Below are 18,674 nucleotides of genomic sequence, written 5' to 3' on the forward strand. Positions count from 1 at the left end.
CCCACGACCTCCTGTATACCAGACGAGGTAGTTAATATCTCGCCACCGCGGTACCTCGATTAATCGATCAATATCGATTCTTAAGCTCAAGATACATGCATCAAACCGAGTGAGTCAGAACATTTTTATTAGTATACGTTGTGTGTAATGGGTTTTTATTAGTATACGTTGTGTGTAATGGGTTTTTATTAGTATACGTTGTGTGTAATGGGTTCAGGTGCCACGTCCAGCCACAAGAGGCCGCTACGAAATGTATGACCGGGATACGGGAACTGTTATAGACAACAATACATCTGGGATGGGTGACTGCCTGGAAAGCTCAGCTGCTTTGAGCTTGGTTCGTACCGTACTTGGATGGGTGACTTGGAAACACGAGGGGTCGTAGACTTGGGCCGCTAGATGGTAAGAGCAGCACAATAGATTCCTGAATCCACCAGTGCGAAAGTTTGAATGTCACCCCTCGTATAATGCGTGGCAGGTCTTCTCCTGGGTTCTTCAGTTTCTTCCCGAACGAAACCAAACTCGATTTCATGGAATCGACCAAACATACCAATGCAGGACTATCTGCTCATTTTCTAAATTTCGAAAATTGCACTGCACATTTCTCAATTGGGATTATACCCAGAAAATCATCGCCCCTTACTGGCAAACTGATGCTTCCGGTCACTATTGCAAACGAGACTATCCTGGCCTCTTGAATTCTCACCTGGTGCATCTAAATACTGTAAACGTGAAAACGTTAAATCTTTTGACAAAAATAATCTCGAGACTCAATTGGGCTTTACTGGGTAAACAAAATGCGTGTTTGATTATCACTCACACCCCCCTCGGTGAGCCAGATGACAATAAGTTTAATTCCTCGGTGGTTACTTCCTCATCCCAGCCGCTGTGGTAGGAAGTGAATTCGGGACCCCGGGGGCTGGAGACCCCCACGATCCCCGCTGCTCTCACTGGGGGGCCAAGACCCCCCCTATACACTGGCGGCCTGCGCGTTACCTTTCCTACTGGCGTAACATCTTATGTATTCAGACTATTTTCTTACTGCAATACACTATATAATAAAGTATACAATCTCATCACGCGTCGTTGCAGATCATGGCTACTGTGTAAACGGATGAGACCCAGAAAGCCTAAACCGGTCCAGAATGTGCTCGCTTTAGTACAATGCCGCTGGATTAATATTGAACGAAAGGCCAAGCGGGCCGATTGAAATTCTGGATGTCTCCTAAATAATAAAGAGACTCGAAACAACAAACGCTTCCCACGCGCGCGGACCGACACATGGGGCATCGTATCGCACGTGTCGCCTCCATGTCACTGCCAACCCATCCCCTGCGGCCCAGGGCTCCCAGCGACGACCCCGGCGGCCTGAACGAGCCCCCGCAGGTACGGCGAGTCTGGGACACCTCCGTGATTCCAGCGCGGGTTGTCCCGCATCAGCTGCCGCGCCAGCTGATCGGCGGGGTTGAAGCGAGCCCGGGGCCCGCTGTCTTTCCCCCACGCCGCGTCCCTTAGCGCGGCCCGAGCCGGACTGGGGTCGTAGTCCCCAGGGCCGCACCCGAGGAACTCCACGTCGCCTGCTGCCTCGGGCTGGGACCCCGGGTCCAGGAGGAGGGCTGCGGAGCCCGGCTCGCGAGGGTCCTGGGAGGGCTTCCCCGTCAGGCCCCTACGCTCGGCCTCCACCAGGAGCTGCTCCATGGCGGGCACGAGTGTGGGCAGCAGGTCCTGCAGCAGGTCGAGGTTGTGGGGTGGGGCCGCAGGGTCCGTGCTGCTCCAGTCGCGGGCGAGAGGGTCACTCGGGAGCGGGATGTGCAGACGTCCTCCCAGAGGACTCGCCAGCGGCGTCTGGCGTTCGAACGAAGGTGCCGAGTCTTGTCGCGACGGACGTGAGTGTCCCCGTGCGGAGATCTCCCGCACTGTGAGGTTGGTGGCGTCTTGTGCTCGATCCTGAAGATCGGCGGTGTCTTCCTCTTGCCCTCGACGGCTGGTGGCGTCTTTTGATTGATCCCCAAGGTCGGGCGTGTCTCCTGGAACATCGGCGGTGTCTTTAGATTGATCTCGATGAGGAATGTCCGTCTGATCTTGCGTTCGAGGCGTGTCGGTTTGACCTGTGAGCTGAGACACGTGGGTCCCATCTTGAAGATGGGAGATGCCTTCAGCTTGGCCTTCGACAGTGGAGGACACCTCCTGTGCGTGCGCCAGGGGACCGGGGGCATCTTCCGCGAGCTCTCGATGACCGGAGAATCCTTCGGCTTCTTGCGAGTCCCCTGGCGTGGAGGTCTCCATCCTGGAGCTGCCGCCTTCCCTTAGCCCCTCCATCTTCACGCCGCAGCAGCAGCAGCAGCGGCAACAGCTGCGCCGTCACCTTGGCGACCGACTTTGTTTACCTCTCGTCGCCTAGCAACCTGGCACGTGCCGCGAGCCGGTGACGTCACGCGGCCGTTTCCGATCAGCGACACCCCACACCCCTCCACTATTGGTTTCGCGGTATCGATCCTGGTTATTGGGATTATTACGTTACTATTAGATTATTGAATCGATTGTTTTTTTATATCATATTCGCCTGTAATATGTTCGTATTAGTAAACGTGCAGATTATTTTATAAGCGAGATAAAATAAGTGCAAAATAGGAGTGCAAAATAATCGATTATTGTACGAAAGATGTTAAGCGTTATTCGTGAACGTTGAATCGATTTTAATCGATTAATTGTTGCTCGTCTACCCCAACTCCCCCGCCCCTTCCCCCCATCGAACCACGTGACCCTGCGCCGCTCTCCCGGAATGGAGAAGACGCGGAGAGGGGGCTGAGCGCGTCTTCTGGAAGAGGAAGATGTCTACCGGCGACTGGGGAAAAAAACGCGGGCTACGCGCGTGCGCAGTGGATCAGAGGCGGGAGGGGGGGAGGAGAGGGGGAGAGGAGTGGGGGGAGAGGGGGGAGGAGGAGAGGGGGGAGAGAGTGAGCGGGGGGGGGGGGTTACATAAAACAAAGTAAAAAAAAATTACGAAATGAACGAAGCAAAGTGCCGACTACACCGAGCATCTTCTTGTTTCCACTGATCGTAAAAAATAAAAAAGAGCAAAGAAAAAAAGAGCAAAAAAAAATAAGAAAAAAATAAAAAAAGAGGTTGGGAGAGGGAGGAGAGAGGGAGGGGAGAGGGGAGGAGAGGAGGGAGAGAGGGGGAGGAGAGAGAGGGGGGAGAGGGGAGGAGAGGAGGGAGAGAGGGGAGAGGGGGAGGAGAGAGAGAGGAGGGAGGGAGAGGGGGGAGGAGAGAGAGGGGGGAGAGAGAGTACAGAGTGGGTGGGGACCACAGAGGTAGGTAGCGAGGGGGGGGAGCGAGAGGGCGTGGACCGTGCGTGGAGGTGGGGGACGAGCGAGGAGACGGAGTGCGGGGTGGTGGAGAGGCGGAAGGGAGCGGAGTGCGCAGAAGAGAGTGGTGGGGAGGAGGATAGAGATTGGACATCGTGCAGCTGAAGCGGGGAGGGTTGCAGGGACAGGAGGAGGAGGGGAGAGCTGAGGGAGAGTTCGGGGAGCGTTGGGGAGAGGATGTGAGCGGCATGGCCCTGGTGACCGTGCAGAGAGCCCCCAGCCCCCTTCCCGCTGACATCTGCCCCGTGGACGAGGTGAGGGCAACTTCGGGGGGCGACTCCGAGCAACTCGAGGCGACTTGTTGGTTGACGAACTCGAGTTGTGGTGACTTGGGTACTGAGGTTGAGGCTCGGGACAACTTGGGAGTTCGATGGGAGCCGAGGTCTACGAGTTCCGAAACTTGCGTCCTAGCGACTTCTGTTCGTTGTTGTTGTTTAGTTGTGTATACGTTGGGGGGGGGGGGGGGGGTGTCAATTGTGTGTTCTTTGTCGTATTCTCGCATTTTCTGGTGTCTGTGTGTTGTCGTGCGTGTGTGTGACCCGAATCGTATGGGGAGCGGTGGCGCAGTGGTTAGCGCGCTACGCTGCGCTATGGACCTGGCGACCCGGGTTCGATTCCCGCTCATCGGCTAACACCAAAGTGACGATTTTATCTGAAACGGTCCTGGGCCTCCCCTAGGTCGACTCAGCCTTAAATGAGTACCTGGTGCGGTGTGTAAACATCGCCACTGGGGAGACAAAGGCGGTCGGTCGTGGTGCTGGCCACCCACCCCCCTCGTGTACCGTTCCGGCCTTAATAGGTGCTCGCTAACAGCACTTGCCCCTACAGTCTGTTAAGGCTACACGGGGGATCTTTGTCTTGTGTGATCTGCATCGTACAGTACAGTAGTTGTGTGTTGTACCTGTTGCATTGCAGTGGGTGTTTGTCGTGGTGCAGCGTGTGGTCTCCTGTGATGTGTAGTGATTGTGTTGTGTGTGTGCTTGTGTAGTGTTTGTGTTCCTGTGCAGTGTGTGAGAGTTGTTGTGTGGTGTGTCTGCTACAAGTTGGTGTTGTTACGTTGTTGTGTAGTGTGTGTGTGTACAGAATGTAGGCATCTCCTGTGTGAACCTCACTTCACGTGTCTCTTGCTGTTGTATATCGCTTGTGTGTAGTGGTGTGTATATGTGTTGTAGTAGTGTAGCTGGTGAGGGTCAGGGTGTGATGGACACGGAATGATCTAGCCGTGTCGTGCGTGCGTGTGTCCCCTCGCCTCCGGTGTCCGTGCAGAATGCCTCTGACATTCCTGACATGAACCTTACCGCGTGGTGGTGACCCCCCCCCCACCCACCACAGGTCACGTGGGTGGGTGGTGACCCCCACCCACCCACCCTCGGGTCGTGTGGGTGGTGACCCCCACCCACCCACCCTCGGGTCGTGTGGGTGGTGACCCCCACCCACCCACCCTCGGGTCGTGTGGGTGGTGACCCCCACCCACCCACCCTCGGGTCGTGTGGGTGGTGACCCCCACTCACCCACCCTCGGGTCGTGTGGGTGGTGACCCCCACCCACCCACCCTCGGGTCGTGTGGGTGGTGACCCCCACCCACCCACCCTCGGGTCGTGTGGGTGGTGACCCCCACCCACCCACCCTCGGGTCGTGTGGGTGGTGACCCCCACCCACCCACCCTCGGGTCGTGTGGGTGGTGACCCTCCAACCCACGGGTGACGTGGACCTCTGCGTATACACTCACACACTTCACTGCGGTCGAAGTGTGAGGAGGCCCCCACAACAAGAGTCGTGTATATTCAAGCCCCTTGACTTGACTGATACGATCAGCAGAGCTCTTTTCTGTTGTGTATTCGGTTATAAAACAACCCAAGCCTCCGGCGTGTAGTTTTTAGCCACACGCGCACACATGCCGCCGGCGGTGCCGTGATTTATCCCCAGGTAATAATGGAGTTGGCGGTGCCTGAGATCAAATCGCCGGAATGCGCCCATATCTACAGGAAATCTCCGAAACGAAAGCTGCCTTTGAGCCTGTATCTCGCTTGGAACAGTAGTGGCTCCTGTGCCCGTCGGGTTGTCGTAGGCTGCTGTGGGGCCTCCGTGCAGAGCAGCAGAGCGCCGTACGGCAGAATCCCTGGTTGTACTGCACTTTACATGATTCCACTCCTACGTTGACCTTTCCTTCACCAACTAACCCGCACTAACCAGCGCGGTGAATTTCAGTCTTCTCAAATATCCCATATGACCCTTGCAGCCCTAGATTGATCGAAGGGACTCTACATGATAAGGTGTATTGGGGAGTTATTATCACGATACTGGCATGTATACCATGGAAGGTCTTATTGCCTCCGTAAATGAAGAGAGCAAAACAGAAACGGTTTTAACGTGACAATTCTTGGATGAGAACGCTTTAAAAGGTAAATTACCTATTTCATATTCTTTGGGTCTTTCAGTAAAGTCACGTAGATAGGTTCAAAGAATATACCAAAAAAACTACGACGTTTCGATCGCAACAGAAGCGGTCGTCATCAGGAAAAGGGGGTTAGCCTCTAAAGGCAAACTGTTTATAAAGGTTTAAGATGGGCGTAGCCCAAGTGTGTCAGCAGCATGGATAGGGCAGCTAATGTTAATGTCGGGAAAACAACGACACCAGCAGTGGGTCTCCACCAATCAAAGGGCCGCCAGGCAAACTTTGCACCTCGCTCCACACACACACACGCTGCTGACGGTGGAGGTTGCTGCTAGAGGTGATGGTAGTAGTGGGTAATGATGGTGCTGGTGGTGGGCTTCCACCAATAAAGGGCTGCCAGGTCTAAAATGGAAACATTACAGCCAGTTATGACTTAAACTGGTTGATAACGTCTTTCCAGTGATTGCTGAGTTTGTACCCATCTTCTCGACATTAACATAAGCTGCCCTACCCATGATGCTGACACACTTGGGCTACACCCATCTTTAAACCTTTATAAAACAGTTTGCCTTTAGAGGCTTACCCCCTTTTCCTGATGACGATTGCTTGTGTTGCGATCGAAACGTCGTAGTTTTTTTCTTTGAACCTATCTACGTGACTTTACAGAAAGACCCAAAGAATATGAATTCCTTCAGTCACGAAAGCTTTAAGTCAAGATTTAACTCCCTATTTCATGTGAGTTATCTGTAATTACATGTATTTCCGAAAAATACAGTAGGCCCATTCAACTGTGCTTTACATTTACCCTTGATCGGTTCCACTGAACCAGAATGAAGGTTATGGGGAGCCCAGTGCATTTCATGCAAAAAGGGTGGGGTTAACTGAGTCACGGGACACATTTTCCATAGGGTCCTGCACGGAGATGTTTGGCCGCCACTTGCAGTGTCGTGGTCAATAATGGGAACCCATAACTCTGTTTCCATTCATAAGACGGGAGAGCTCACACGACTATACACAAATATCAACATTTCTCATTCGTATTAAAATTCTTCCAGTATTCTTTTAAAAGTCCACGTTTCAATCCAGCTGCTGGATGAGGGCCTCCCCAAAGCATGCGGGTCATGTGGGTTATTTGACCAGACTCAAGCACGCTGGTCGGCGAGCGTTCAAAGCATGTTCATGAGGACATGGACTTAAAATACAACAATGCATGTTCCTGCGTTGCCGTCTGATGCCCATCACGCAGCCCCCACACCACCCTATGACGAGCTCCGAGTGCAATCTAGTCGCCCATTCGAGCACCATCCAGACCCATCGCTGCTTGGCCTCCCGAGATCGGGCATAATCACCCGGTGATTTGGTCAAAGGCAGTCGGGGAGCGGAGAGGCCGATTGGAAGGTGGTTGTCGCTGCGCGTCCTCGTGGGGAGCTTTTGTCGCAACTCCTGGTGGGCTCGCACGCGTATCTCGTTGACCGGCGCTGGAATTTTTACAGATGCTCACTGCGGTATTTAACGTCTCGCTGACCTCCCTAGCAAGTGACTGTTCCAAAGTGCTCCAACACATTCGTCAATAACGCCGCCTTAAAAGGAACTCTATGATAGGCGACGATTTCAGCAGTGGTCCTCATAAACACAGAGGGCCATTTCCCACAACATCATCTGTTATATATATATTTTTTTGCTTTCAAGGCAGTGTTATTGACAAATGTATTGCGTTTGCTTTTATTATATGTGCTTTTGCGCCGCTGGCAACGCAGCATCACTTAATAATTGGTCCAAAGTGCTTTCGCACTGTGAGCGTGGCAGTAAAGATTAGCGCAGCACGCCCATTGTAACCAGCCCCACATTGTTCTCGATGTAATAATAGTGCCAATCGCGTTTACCCAGTAAAAGCCTCTCTGAGTCACAATACTCGTTTTCAAGAGGATCTGTAACTGTTTGGTCGATTCCATTCATCTGGGAGGAAACTGGAGTGCGCAGAGAAAATTCCAACGTGAAATTGTAACTCAAAACTGCCATCTCCTGGCCACCTTACTGCCCTTATTCACCTATGTTGCCTAGCAAGCCTGAGTGGTCACCCATCCACGTACTATTCAGGGTCGGCCGAACCTGCTTAGCCTCCGAGATCTAATGAGGTCAGGCGCTTTTAAGGTGATTTTTTTTCGTGGTCACTGTGTGTGACGCCGCTGCCCAGTTGCGCTGACCCCTCTTGAGTGTAAATGTACCGAAGATGTTTCCTTGTCCATCCAGCCACTGGGCCACAAGGCGGATGGCTCTCAGAGCACCGACGACGCTCCCCCTCGACGCGGGGCTCTGTTGTTGTTCCTCGCACGTAGTCATCGGATATGGTCCCTCGACGCGAGCGCTTAAACAATGCCTGTTGAGACGGGCAATGTTTTATTGATTGGGTAAACCTCCATGACTGTGCTTGTGCAGTGTTTCCCGTCTATTGTGTGGCAAAAGGGTGGATTGCGGTGGGGCTATTTTTTTTATTAAAGCACGCAAAGAAGCAAGGAGAGATGCATGCTTGGAATTGCACTTGGAGGACAGGGAGAGGAATACATACTGTGGAGAACACACGCAGGATAGAGACCTCTTATTGAACGTGAAGCTAAATTGTCCGCTCTTCAGGACACGTTCTTAGGAGGCGACAAACGCCGGTGATTGAGCGTCATGATGAAGTGACAGCTGGAGGAACGAAGACCCTTGAGAGTACAACCACCGTGGAGATGGAGCGATGAAATTGGCTCGGGAGACAAGTGCTCGATGGATGGTTAGGTAACAGGCCTGTGAGGGATGACGTCGGCTTGCTTAAACCCGCTGGATTTATCACGGCCTCCGCAGTAAAATTAGTCAGGAAGTGCGTGCAGGTCTGGGTGCGATGTTAAAGTTCGTCCGTTGATGGTGTCGACGAAAAGAAACACTTGAGGAAGGAAAAAGGAAACCAACCTCAGCTGTCCCTTCCTGGCTACGACTCGGGAACGGTGTGCGGTGGTGCGAGGTGAAGAGGGGGGGTCAGTGTGATGGATGGGACAGATGGAACTTGAGCCCGTGGACCTGGGTATGGGCAGATAACGTAAAGGGGAGATAAAGGAAACGCACAATTTGAGAATTCCTGTACAGCGAGGAGGGAAATGTGTTGACACTGCACTACCTATTTCATACAAAACAATATAACTCTTCCTTCGTATGTTTTCTTTTTCCACGTGCAACTTTTTCAAGTATTTTTCTTACACAACCCATTGGCTGCACAGCCTTCTGGGAGGGCATCTCATCAGCACGGCTGGTTCATCTTTATCAACAGCACAAGCAAACTCTGGCCTGGTTTTGACATTCACCGTCTCATCAGCAACGTCAAGCTTGCCTGAACCACTGCTGGTGCACTGCCCGATATTAATAGGAATAGATCCTCGTTCACAACATGACATAATCATTGAGGGACGTTACGTAGAATGTTAACACCGCCTATCTGGCTGTTGCCTGATGATGCTCGTTGTAATTACTGGCAAAACATTGTATTAGAATTGTAAATGTTGTGGGTCTATTCTCCAGCACACCGGTGTGTACCGGTGTGTACTGTATTAGTAACGAATTGGCATGTTTTGTTTCAGTGACAAACCTTACTAATTGGCTGTATAACGACACATTTATATTTACGCGATCTACCAAAAAAAAACCTATTATGGACCGCCTATCTCTTAAACACGTGTCTGTTTGCTCTCACGATAGATCCCACGACCCACGTGCTGCACTGTACAACAGTGAGCCGCTGTGTGACCCCCGGCTAAGAAGACTCGCGCACAATCCATTCGTTTATACGAACCGCACGAGGGTAGCGAGGTCGCTGCTATGGAGGCATTGCCAGGTCCTTGCGAGACGCACCCTCATTATTTACAGACAAGTCACACGCAGGGAAAGAAAGAAAGGCAGTGCGCATTTTGTCCTAATTCAATTACTCTTTTAGTATACGGAGAAGATCCTTTGCAGGTGAAGTTACGCAGGTGGCCCTGGAGGTGGGCGATTGCACGGATCTTCGTCGCAGTTTGAATTTCATAAAGAATCTAAATGCGAATGCATCTCCACAAGGTGCTGCACAAAATAACAAGCTGTGCGTGTCCTTGTGGGGAAAGACCAGGCAAGGTTTTAATGCTTTTCAACTTGGGCTGAAAGGATTTACGGACCGTCGGTTTTGCTGCCCTTGAATTGTGCTGGTCTGTTTAGGATCAGTGTCATTTGAAGAAGGGACGTTGCCTGAAACGTTACATGTTATTTATGTTTATAATTTTCTTCTAGGGCACTGTTATTGATGAATGTGTTGAACTGGTGCAGACGCTCTGTCCGGCTGTCCCCAAACGGAGGTCACGATAACTCTTGTATAGGTAATCCGAGAAGCCTTCGTGAAAAGTTGTGTTACTATTCGAGACTCACCTGATTAGAAACCGGCCACATTCGCCAAAGGGTTGCCCAAAACAGCAGCAGAGAAGAAGCGACATCCCTTTGGATGGAGGTTGACTGGGGGCTTTGTCAGGAGGCCTTGGGTGCTTGAGCCAAGAGTACGCATAGCGGTGTGGGGTGAGACTGAGCATTGGTGGAGGTGAGTCCACGGGGTGATCTTGAACGGGGTTAGGGTGATCTTGAAGAGGATGCAGGATGTTTGATTGACTCTGCAGGCTCAGTGCTTCTGCTACTCGGAGCGTATCTGTGTATGAGTAGCACGGTGGGAACTGAAGCCTCCGCTTGTGATTGTACAAGATGCCTTTTGTGTTTAGGCAGCTGGCAAATTAGAGACATGCGGGCCTGGAAGTGGTCCCACAAATGGTCCGTGCTGGAAAGGACATTGAGTTCTGTTTGCTGTACGAGTAGCACTCCTGACTTGACTTTGTTAGGTCATTTTAAAAGCATTTCCTCTTCCCCTGCCTTCCAGAAATTCCAGAAAAATACTTGTCCGGCATTTATCACTGCATGTCTTACGTAACTTAAGGTCGTTTGTACATCTGCAGCGTTTGTGTATGGAGTACGTACGAGCTTGTCTCTTGTCATCCTTCCTGTTTTAAACCACCGCATGGCAAGACAAAGCATTTCTCTTCCTTCTGTCTTTGCACTGCTCAACTTTTGAACTATTATCGTCACTCTTTGTCTCTTTCCTAGTTCCTCTGGCATTGCGGCTCAATTTAATGAACACTTTCGCTCTTATCTGCTCTGCCATCATTCACGTTTTTAGTTGCTGTCTGCTTTGTTTTTTGTGGACTTCGGGCCAGAGAGATAAAAATGTATCCGAGGTGGAATGCTTAACCTCCCCCCATCCCTCCTCCAGCGATTTTGATAAATTGCCACCGTTCAGAATATCCATAACAGAGATTTATTTGGGTTAGATCGCGTAAATATAAATGTTTCGTTAAACCCACCACCACCCGACACAGCCAATTAGTAAAGGTTTGTCACGTGAACAGAACATGCCAATTCGTTACTAGTACAGCACAACGGTGTGTTGGAGAGTAAACCCACAACATTTACAATGATCGGTTCGATTCAAGACTTTTTTATTTTTAAGATCGTGGTTGCAGGAGGCATGCAATGCCACAACACACAACGTATACAAGTTAGATTCTTAGACGCAATTTAATTGATTGGATTTATCGTAGGCTTATGAATCGAACTCAATCCAAGTACCGCTCTGCTCCTGTCTTCCGCCACGCGTGCCGTTTCACAAACTCGCTTTTGCTTTCGGTGTCAATTGTGCCGGTCCCATCGCTTCCGTGCCTTTTGCCAGCGCCGTTGTTTCACCGGTAGCCGATGACGACAAGTGACGAACTTTTGAGTTATTTTTATTTGTGCGGCACCACTGCTGACGGGATATCAAATAATTTGATTCATTTTGAAAACAAAGGCACTCGAAACTTCGTGGAATATTTTTCACGTATTGGTGCATTCTGGGGTAAACATTTGCACTTCAAAACAATTGCGACACTGCAGCACCAACTTTGGTGTGGATTTTGGTTCCGTAAAGGAAACGCACATTCCTATTCTTGCCCAGGTCAAAAGTTTAAAGTAGCACCCTTATCCATGTGCAGATAGTCCTTGCACGTGTGTGGGTGTGTAGCAAGTGGTCGTGGAGAGCAGTAGTGTAGTGCTTATCGCACTGTGCTATTCATCTGGCGACCCAAGTTTGATTCCCGTTCACATTCGACATCGGTGACGAAGATCTGAGCCAGTCCTGGACACCCCCAAGGTCGACTCATCATCCTCACTCGAGTACCTGATGTGGTGTGTAACCATCAGCAGTGGGAAGACAAAGACGGCTGGGCGTGGTTCTTGCCACATCGCCTACTTTGTGTGCCGTGCCGACAATTTGTCGATACTCGCTATCACCACTTGCCCCTGCAGCCTGTGTAGGCTACACGGGGGATCTTTCCCTCTGCGTAGCAAGCCCTTGGTGGGTAAGCTTGTTTATCAAAACGGTCCTCGCATTCGGAATATTTTTTAGCCGACATACAATTCCAGTATAACAGTCGCTACATTGTCCGATGTGGCCCTGAGTGTGGGAGAGCCCACACAGCCAGCAGCGGCCTTGAGCGGGCGGCTGTGATGAGCGTTCTCAACGGACGCTCTGTGTCCGCGATGAATGCGGTGGCTCTGTGCGTCGCTCCGGCTCGACTTGACGATGTAAAAATCAAGCGTCGGAAAAACCGTCGGCAAACTCGTTGGCGTGTTTAAGTGGGGGGGGGGGGGGGGAGGCGCTCGTCACTGGACCTCCGTTCAGTCCACCGCACGTCGATCTTTGCCGATTTGGCAGGGAGCCGCTGCCGTGCCCATGGCCTAGTCACTCGATGATCCGAGTGAATTGCTCCGCTGCACCAAATAATTATCCTGTGGCATCCGTTGTTGGGCGTCCAAAGTTAAGCCTTTCTCAAAGTTACCCAATTTCGAATCTCCACATTATTGAATAAGTCTAGGTACGTGTTAATGCACACTCTTATGAGTCCGGTCCATGACGAATGAGCGCTAATCACAAGTATATCTTTGGAAGAATACTGCAGATTTATTTTTGGAAAACTGGTACAGACGTAAGGATGGATCCCAAACATCTGCTGCTGGTAACTGGTTCCAAATCTTCGGGCCGGAGACCCCGAAACTGCACCGGCCGTATCGCTCGAAGTTTAAATTTCGATTTAAAGCTTTCATGACTGCAGGGAAGTTTGCACGCAGGTCCAGCGGCAGGAGATAACCGTGGGTCACGGATCGTAGACGGCGCGTTGAGAGGGAGCCGTGTTTGTGAGCGTGGGTTTCTATAGAGGCCCCCACGTCGTTCGCAGCGTTCCACGCCGCCGTGAAAGTTGGTTAAGAGAGGATGACTCCTTTTGGCACGTTCTGCTGCATCCGATGCTGCGGGTGCATCCGAGTCGAGTGGAGGAGAGAGTCAGAGAAAATGTTCCATCGTTGTCTGTGCCAAGCCGTAATTCCTGCGTTCCATCATGCATGCTTGCCAAGCCTACCGATTTAAGTGCTAGGCTGCCAATTGTTAAACCCTTTGACTGCATGCCGATTTTCAAAGCAAACATTGCGCGTGCAAAAAAAGACCTAAATTTTGTATAACGGCACGGTTAGCTATGAAAATTGTAACGTGGTTAAAACGGTTAGAGCAAAAAAAACCATCCAGCAAGCTCCATTGGAACCTCATTTGCCAGTAAAAAATATGATAATTGGTTTTTTACCCTTTTATCTACAACAAAACTGACACCTTTTTTACAAGGAGTCATGTTTGCATAGACCACAATACCTGCAGTCATAATGCAAACAAAAAACATAACTGATAATGTATGCACTGTCCTTGAAGGACAAAAACATAACTGATAATGTATGCACAGTCCTTGAAGGACAGTGCATACATTATCAAAGTTATCCATTATGACTGCAGGTATTGTGGTCTATGCAAACATGACTCCTTGTAAAAAAGGTGTCAGTTTTGTTGCCAGATAAAAGGGTAAAAAACCAATTATCATCCGGCAAGCTGTCACTTGGACCACGAGGGTTTGCAAGTTTGTATCGTGAACGTTGCACGAGCCACGCCACATACGGTGCTTGGCAGACGGCCTCTGACGACGCTAAGCCGGGCGCTCGCCCTCCGTCGTCTGGAGGAGTTGCGATAAATAAGCGGAGAAAGCGCTCGCGTGCTGCTGCTGCTGCCGCCTGTGCACGGCCGTGATAACGAGCGGCACGGGAAGTTGCTTCACGGGCCTCCCCGCTCGCTCGCCAGGAGTTCCGCGTCGCGGGAGAAGAAGCGGGGGCGTCCTTCTCCGAGACGTGAGGTTTCCCCGGGCCCGTGTCGGAACGTTCGATTGGCGATGGTGCGCTGTGGGTAAAATATTTGCATTGTCTGCTATCGTGGGTTGTGACAAATCGCCCTCGCTCTGTGACCCTGGACAGTTGATCAATTGTGATGATTCAGGGTCACGATTCGATTCAAGAATCAATTTTTTTTTTACATTGTGATGAATGTGGCTGGCGGTGGTGGACATGAAACCATTGCATACAAAATGCACGGAAAAATATTTATTCTGCGATTTGGTGAATGTATCACACTAGCTTAGGGAATCGACATCAATCGACGAATGCAAGTTGCACTACACCCCTCATTTGCACCGACGTTTGGCGTTATCTCAGTGGAGCAGGCTGCGGAAGGGCGACATCCAGTGGCACATGCCTCCACCCACTGGGGTTGCTACCTATCCTGGTGTTCCCACGATTATCCTGGGAATTCAGTAAGTCATCCTGAAACTTGAGACATCCGTTTTGTGGTTCGCATTACAACACCCGACTCCACACAATGCGTTTACACGCTTGGTGGCGGAGCGGCGCCCCCCAGTCAACGCCACTTGTCCCCCCCCCCCGCGTGACCTGCCCTCCGTCGGGCCCCAGTCCACGGAGAGATCACGTGTCCAACGCGGTGTGACCGAGGCACGCTGCAGGTCATGTGTTTGTGTCTTCTGTCGCCGCAACATTGCGCAGACGTTCCCCGCACGCGTTTTACATTTCTCCTGAACGTTGTTATCCATGACCCGCAGACTGCGGCCCCCACTGAAAGACTTTCCGGGGGGCGCCCGACCGACCCGTGATGTTGACCGTGCAAACGGTTGAGAACCGCAGATTTACAAGCCGTTCGTTGCCACGTATTCCGGCATCTTAAGAGATATTTCTTGCCATGTTTTGTCCTGGGTTTTGATACTGTACCTTAGAGGTGGCGGCGGCGGCGGCCCCCCTGTTTCGTACGCTCCTGCGAGAGAGCTAATGCCTCTCCCCTGCCACACGTGTTAACACGCGTGGCAGGGGAGGACGCCACTCGCTGCAGGAAAGAGGCGCGTTTGAAGTGTTGCGTGGTGACCCCCCCCCCCCCCCAAGGGCTTGAACCCGCTCGTCTCGCCGAGCGGGTTCCCGTTCCCCCGTCGCTGTTGTTGCTGCTGCCCCACAACGAGGAACGGCCTCACCGCCCATTGCAGCCACGCAATCTCGTCCCGCCCGCTGGCCGGTTTCGCTGACCCCCCCAAACCACCGCACTTCGAATTAAAGATTCCCATGAGATACAGTAGAGCCCCCTCCCCCTCTACTCTCTATGTTGAGCGAGTCATTGGTGTGTAATTGCAGGTGACGAAGTCATCTGCAGCCGACTCCACAGAGGGCGGTCTGTGTGTGCGTGTAATCAGCGGCGGGGGCATTAGTGTAGCGGTGAGCGCACTGCGCGACTGACCTGGCCACCAGAGTTCAGTTCCCGCTCACGGCTAACATCAGTGACGGATATCTGAGCAAGTCGTGGACCTCGCCTAGGTCGACTCATCCTCAAATGTTCACCCACCTCCTCTTGTGCCTTGATAGGTGTTCACCAGCAGTGTTTGCCCCCGGCAGCCTGTTGAAGGCTACACACAGGATCTTTGTCTTGTGTAATCGGCACTGGGCTTGCCTGAGCACGTCGCTTCACTGTGCTCTCTGCGTGCTTTGTGCGTGTTAGCCGTGGGGCGCTCGCAGTCCCGTCAGCGCAGGGCTGACGACGTGTACGGCTGGGGGTGCTACGCGTCTATCTTTGAAGTTACGAACTATTTTTTGTCACTTTGCACTACTGGATAGCGCGAGGTTTGTGAAAGGCCCGCTGTTAAAAATGAGAGCCTCGCGAACGCAATCGAGATGTTGTTGGTCGTGTGCTTGGCTTCAGGCTGCCGTTGCGTGCGAGGCCATTCTGGCTGGAACGTGGCAGGCTCCTGCCTACTTGCCCGGTTGTATCTGTCGGTAAATTAATTGATCCGCGCTCTGTGCTGGGAGCACCGATGTCTCGTCCCCACCACCACCGCTTGAGAATTAGGCTGGCACGGTTTGCGAACCTGGCAAGTGGGCCGAGTACAGGAATCCGCGGCAGCCTTCGCAGCCAAGTCGCCTGTGCCCGGGCCAAGTCGCCTGCTTTTAGTGGGCCGTGGGATCTCACTTCGCAAAGGGATTGCCTTATCGATGGTCCCGTGCCTGTCTCTGAGCCAGGCTGCGTTCTGTCTGGGTGACGGGAGGCTGCACGGACAGGTCACATGGTGGTTGTTAACCCCACGATTGCCGCCACCTACAGACAGTTTCAAAGGATTCCACAGCAAGCTAAATGACGATGCAAACCCAAATGAAACACTCGGCTCTTCTATTGTAGCTGCACACGGCTAGACTGTGTGTCCCTGGCCGCAACACACATTACCCTGAAGCTTTGTTGGTGAGATAAAGACCACATCAAGTGACTGATTGCACTGTGGCGGCATTACTGGCCCCATCACTTTACATTGCTGAGATTTCCTTGTTGATAAAGTTTAAAACTCACGTAGAACAGCCCAGTTTGGGTGCATGGATACATGTGTCCTCTTGATGAATAAGCTCACAATGCATAGAATTCATCACACGTATAGACATCGATTGATCTATGTTGTATGCGGTTCAGCTGTTCCCCTCTAGCCACTAGAGGCCGCTACATTCACCAAAATGTAAAAGAAGGAATTGATTCTTGAATGTAATCGTGACGGAATCACGCCGTTCATTGGATCGCGAGGGGTTTCAATTGTTACACCGCTAGCATGCAGCTACAAGATGAGAGCTGTTTAAACAGCGGATTCCTTGACTCTGTGTAGACTTTAGCTGTCGAATGCGTTTTCTGGGCGGTGCCGCCTGTTGCTCTGCACGATGTCCGACGTTTCGCTCCATGTGCTGAAGAAGCTTCAAGCACGTGGAGAGACACTTTGGACAGCGTGCCACACGACCCCACGGCGTGCAGCCCCGTAAACACTCCTGAAAGTAAGATAAGGGAGAGCGGCTGGTTGTTGGGTCACAAATTCCTTTGGTGTTCAAGTGGGCGGTGCGCACACGAGTTGCTGCATCTCTTCCCGCTGGGCCCACAGCTGCCTGGTCTTGACTCGTGTGTCAACACGCTGCCCGTTGATTCATTGGCGTGGGACAAGTGCCGTGATGGAGCGGTGGCGCGGTGATTCGCACGTTCGTGGTACCATCCCCAGCGGTCAGAGTTCGATTGACCGCAGCCAACGTCGGTGGCGAGCGATGTTTGGACTGGTGCTGGTTGGACTCCCCCCACTTCACCAACAGCCTCTGCGATGGGGGCAGTACGTGGGGAGGCCTTGAGCCATCAGTGGATTCACAGCGGGCTGCTGAGTGATGTGTTGTGATGATGCGGGGGGGTTCTCAATACGGGCATTCTGTGGATGTCTTCACGGCCCCCCCACCCTCTGTCTCCCGACAACGTAACGTTCGTGACTTTCACAGGGACCGTCTGCGTGCCAATTTCAATGTCAACAAGCTGCTTTGTTACAGTTCGCTGCACTGGAAAACTGTACTTTGAGTGTCCTCTAAAACGGGCCGCAATGCTCATTATTGCTTGCTGCATATTTCCCTGAAGCATTTGACCGATGATCAAGATTTTTACGTGGATCTGTAGTAAAAAAATATGCAGAATGCAGCGTTGAGGGCAGTGTGTTGGCTGCTGAGCCCATTCTGGGGAATGTAGCTGGTGTTGGATGGTGTGAGGGTGTGTGTGTGCGCGCATGTGTGTGTGCAGTGGTTATCGCACTACACCACGAACCCAGGCCATCTTGGGATTGATTCCCACTCACAGCCAACAGTGGCGTATATCTGAATGGATCCTCAGCCTCTGCTATGTCGATTCAGTTTAAATGAGTACCTGGTGCGGTGTGTGAATAATCAGCACTGGAAAGACGAAAGCGGCCTGGCGTGGTACTGCCCCACCACCACCTCATTCACCGTGTCGCCTTTAATAGGCACTCGCTAACTTACACCAGCAACACTAATTTGGATTTACATAGCATCTCAACACAACTGCATTTCAAGTAGCTGTACAAAATCTGTGTGCTCTGCACACATAGTATACATGCTTAATGAGGAATGTGTGTACAGCATTTGTACATTCGCGTGTGTGTGCGCGATCACGCGTGTGCGCGAGTCCCACGGGACACGTGTCCACTCACCCCCATGTCTGGTGCCTTCTGCAGGAGACGGAGAGAGAAGACGAAGACCGAAAGACGTAAGTTTCTGTTGCAGCGTTAAACTCGCCTCTGCGTGCCGTCCGCAATCCGCGCAGCCGTATACTTGCAAGTCTTCTTCCCGTCTCTAACTCGTCAGCGACATCATCTAACGCCGTGGTTCCCAATCTTTCTGGGTCCGCAGGCCACCTGTCAACCGTTGACATTGTTTTGCGGACCGCATTGCGCGCCAATAATATATTTCTCTAAATTCAAACAGCTCTGTACGCACCGCTGCGAAGTGTCAATTAAAAGGCCGCGTGCATGATTGCTGCACAGGGTTTTGTGAATCGAATTGTAGCGTCTGTGAAAGCTCCGCAGACCTCTTCCCACGGCCCTGCGGGCCCA

The 18,674-nt window shown here is 51.9% G+C and overlaps 1 protein-coding gene across 1 annotated transcript in view; it reads left to right on the forward strand.

Moving 5' to 3' along the window:
• The first annotated feature begins 3,386 nt into the window (after window positions 1-3,386).
• Window positions 3,387-18,674, forward strand: part of LOC133348817 (protein phosphatase Slingshot homolog 1-like) — a 34,209-nt gene continuing 18,921 nt past the window's right edge. Inside the window, exons 1-2 of the mRNA XM_061561842.1 lie at window positions 3,387-3,622; window positions 18,297-18,328. Coding sequence (XP_061417826.1) covers window positions 3,557-3,622; window positions 18,297-18,328 — 98 coding nt within the window. The 5' untranslated portion in view covers window positions 3,387-3,556. The remainder of the gene's footprint in view (window positions 3,623-18,296; window positions 18,329-18,674) is intronic.

The sequence above is a fragment of the Lethenteron reissneri genome, chromosome 28, assembly GCF_015708825.2.
Source record: "Lethenteron reissneri isolate LAM-NWPU_2019-01 chromosome 28, ASM1570882v1, whole genome shotgun sequence".
Lineage (NCBI taxonomy): Eukaryota > Metazoa > Chordata > Hyperoartia > Petromyzontiformes > Petromyzontidae > Lethenteron > Lethenteron reissneri.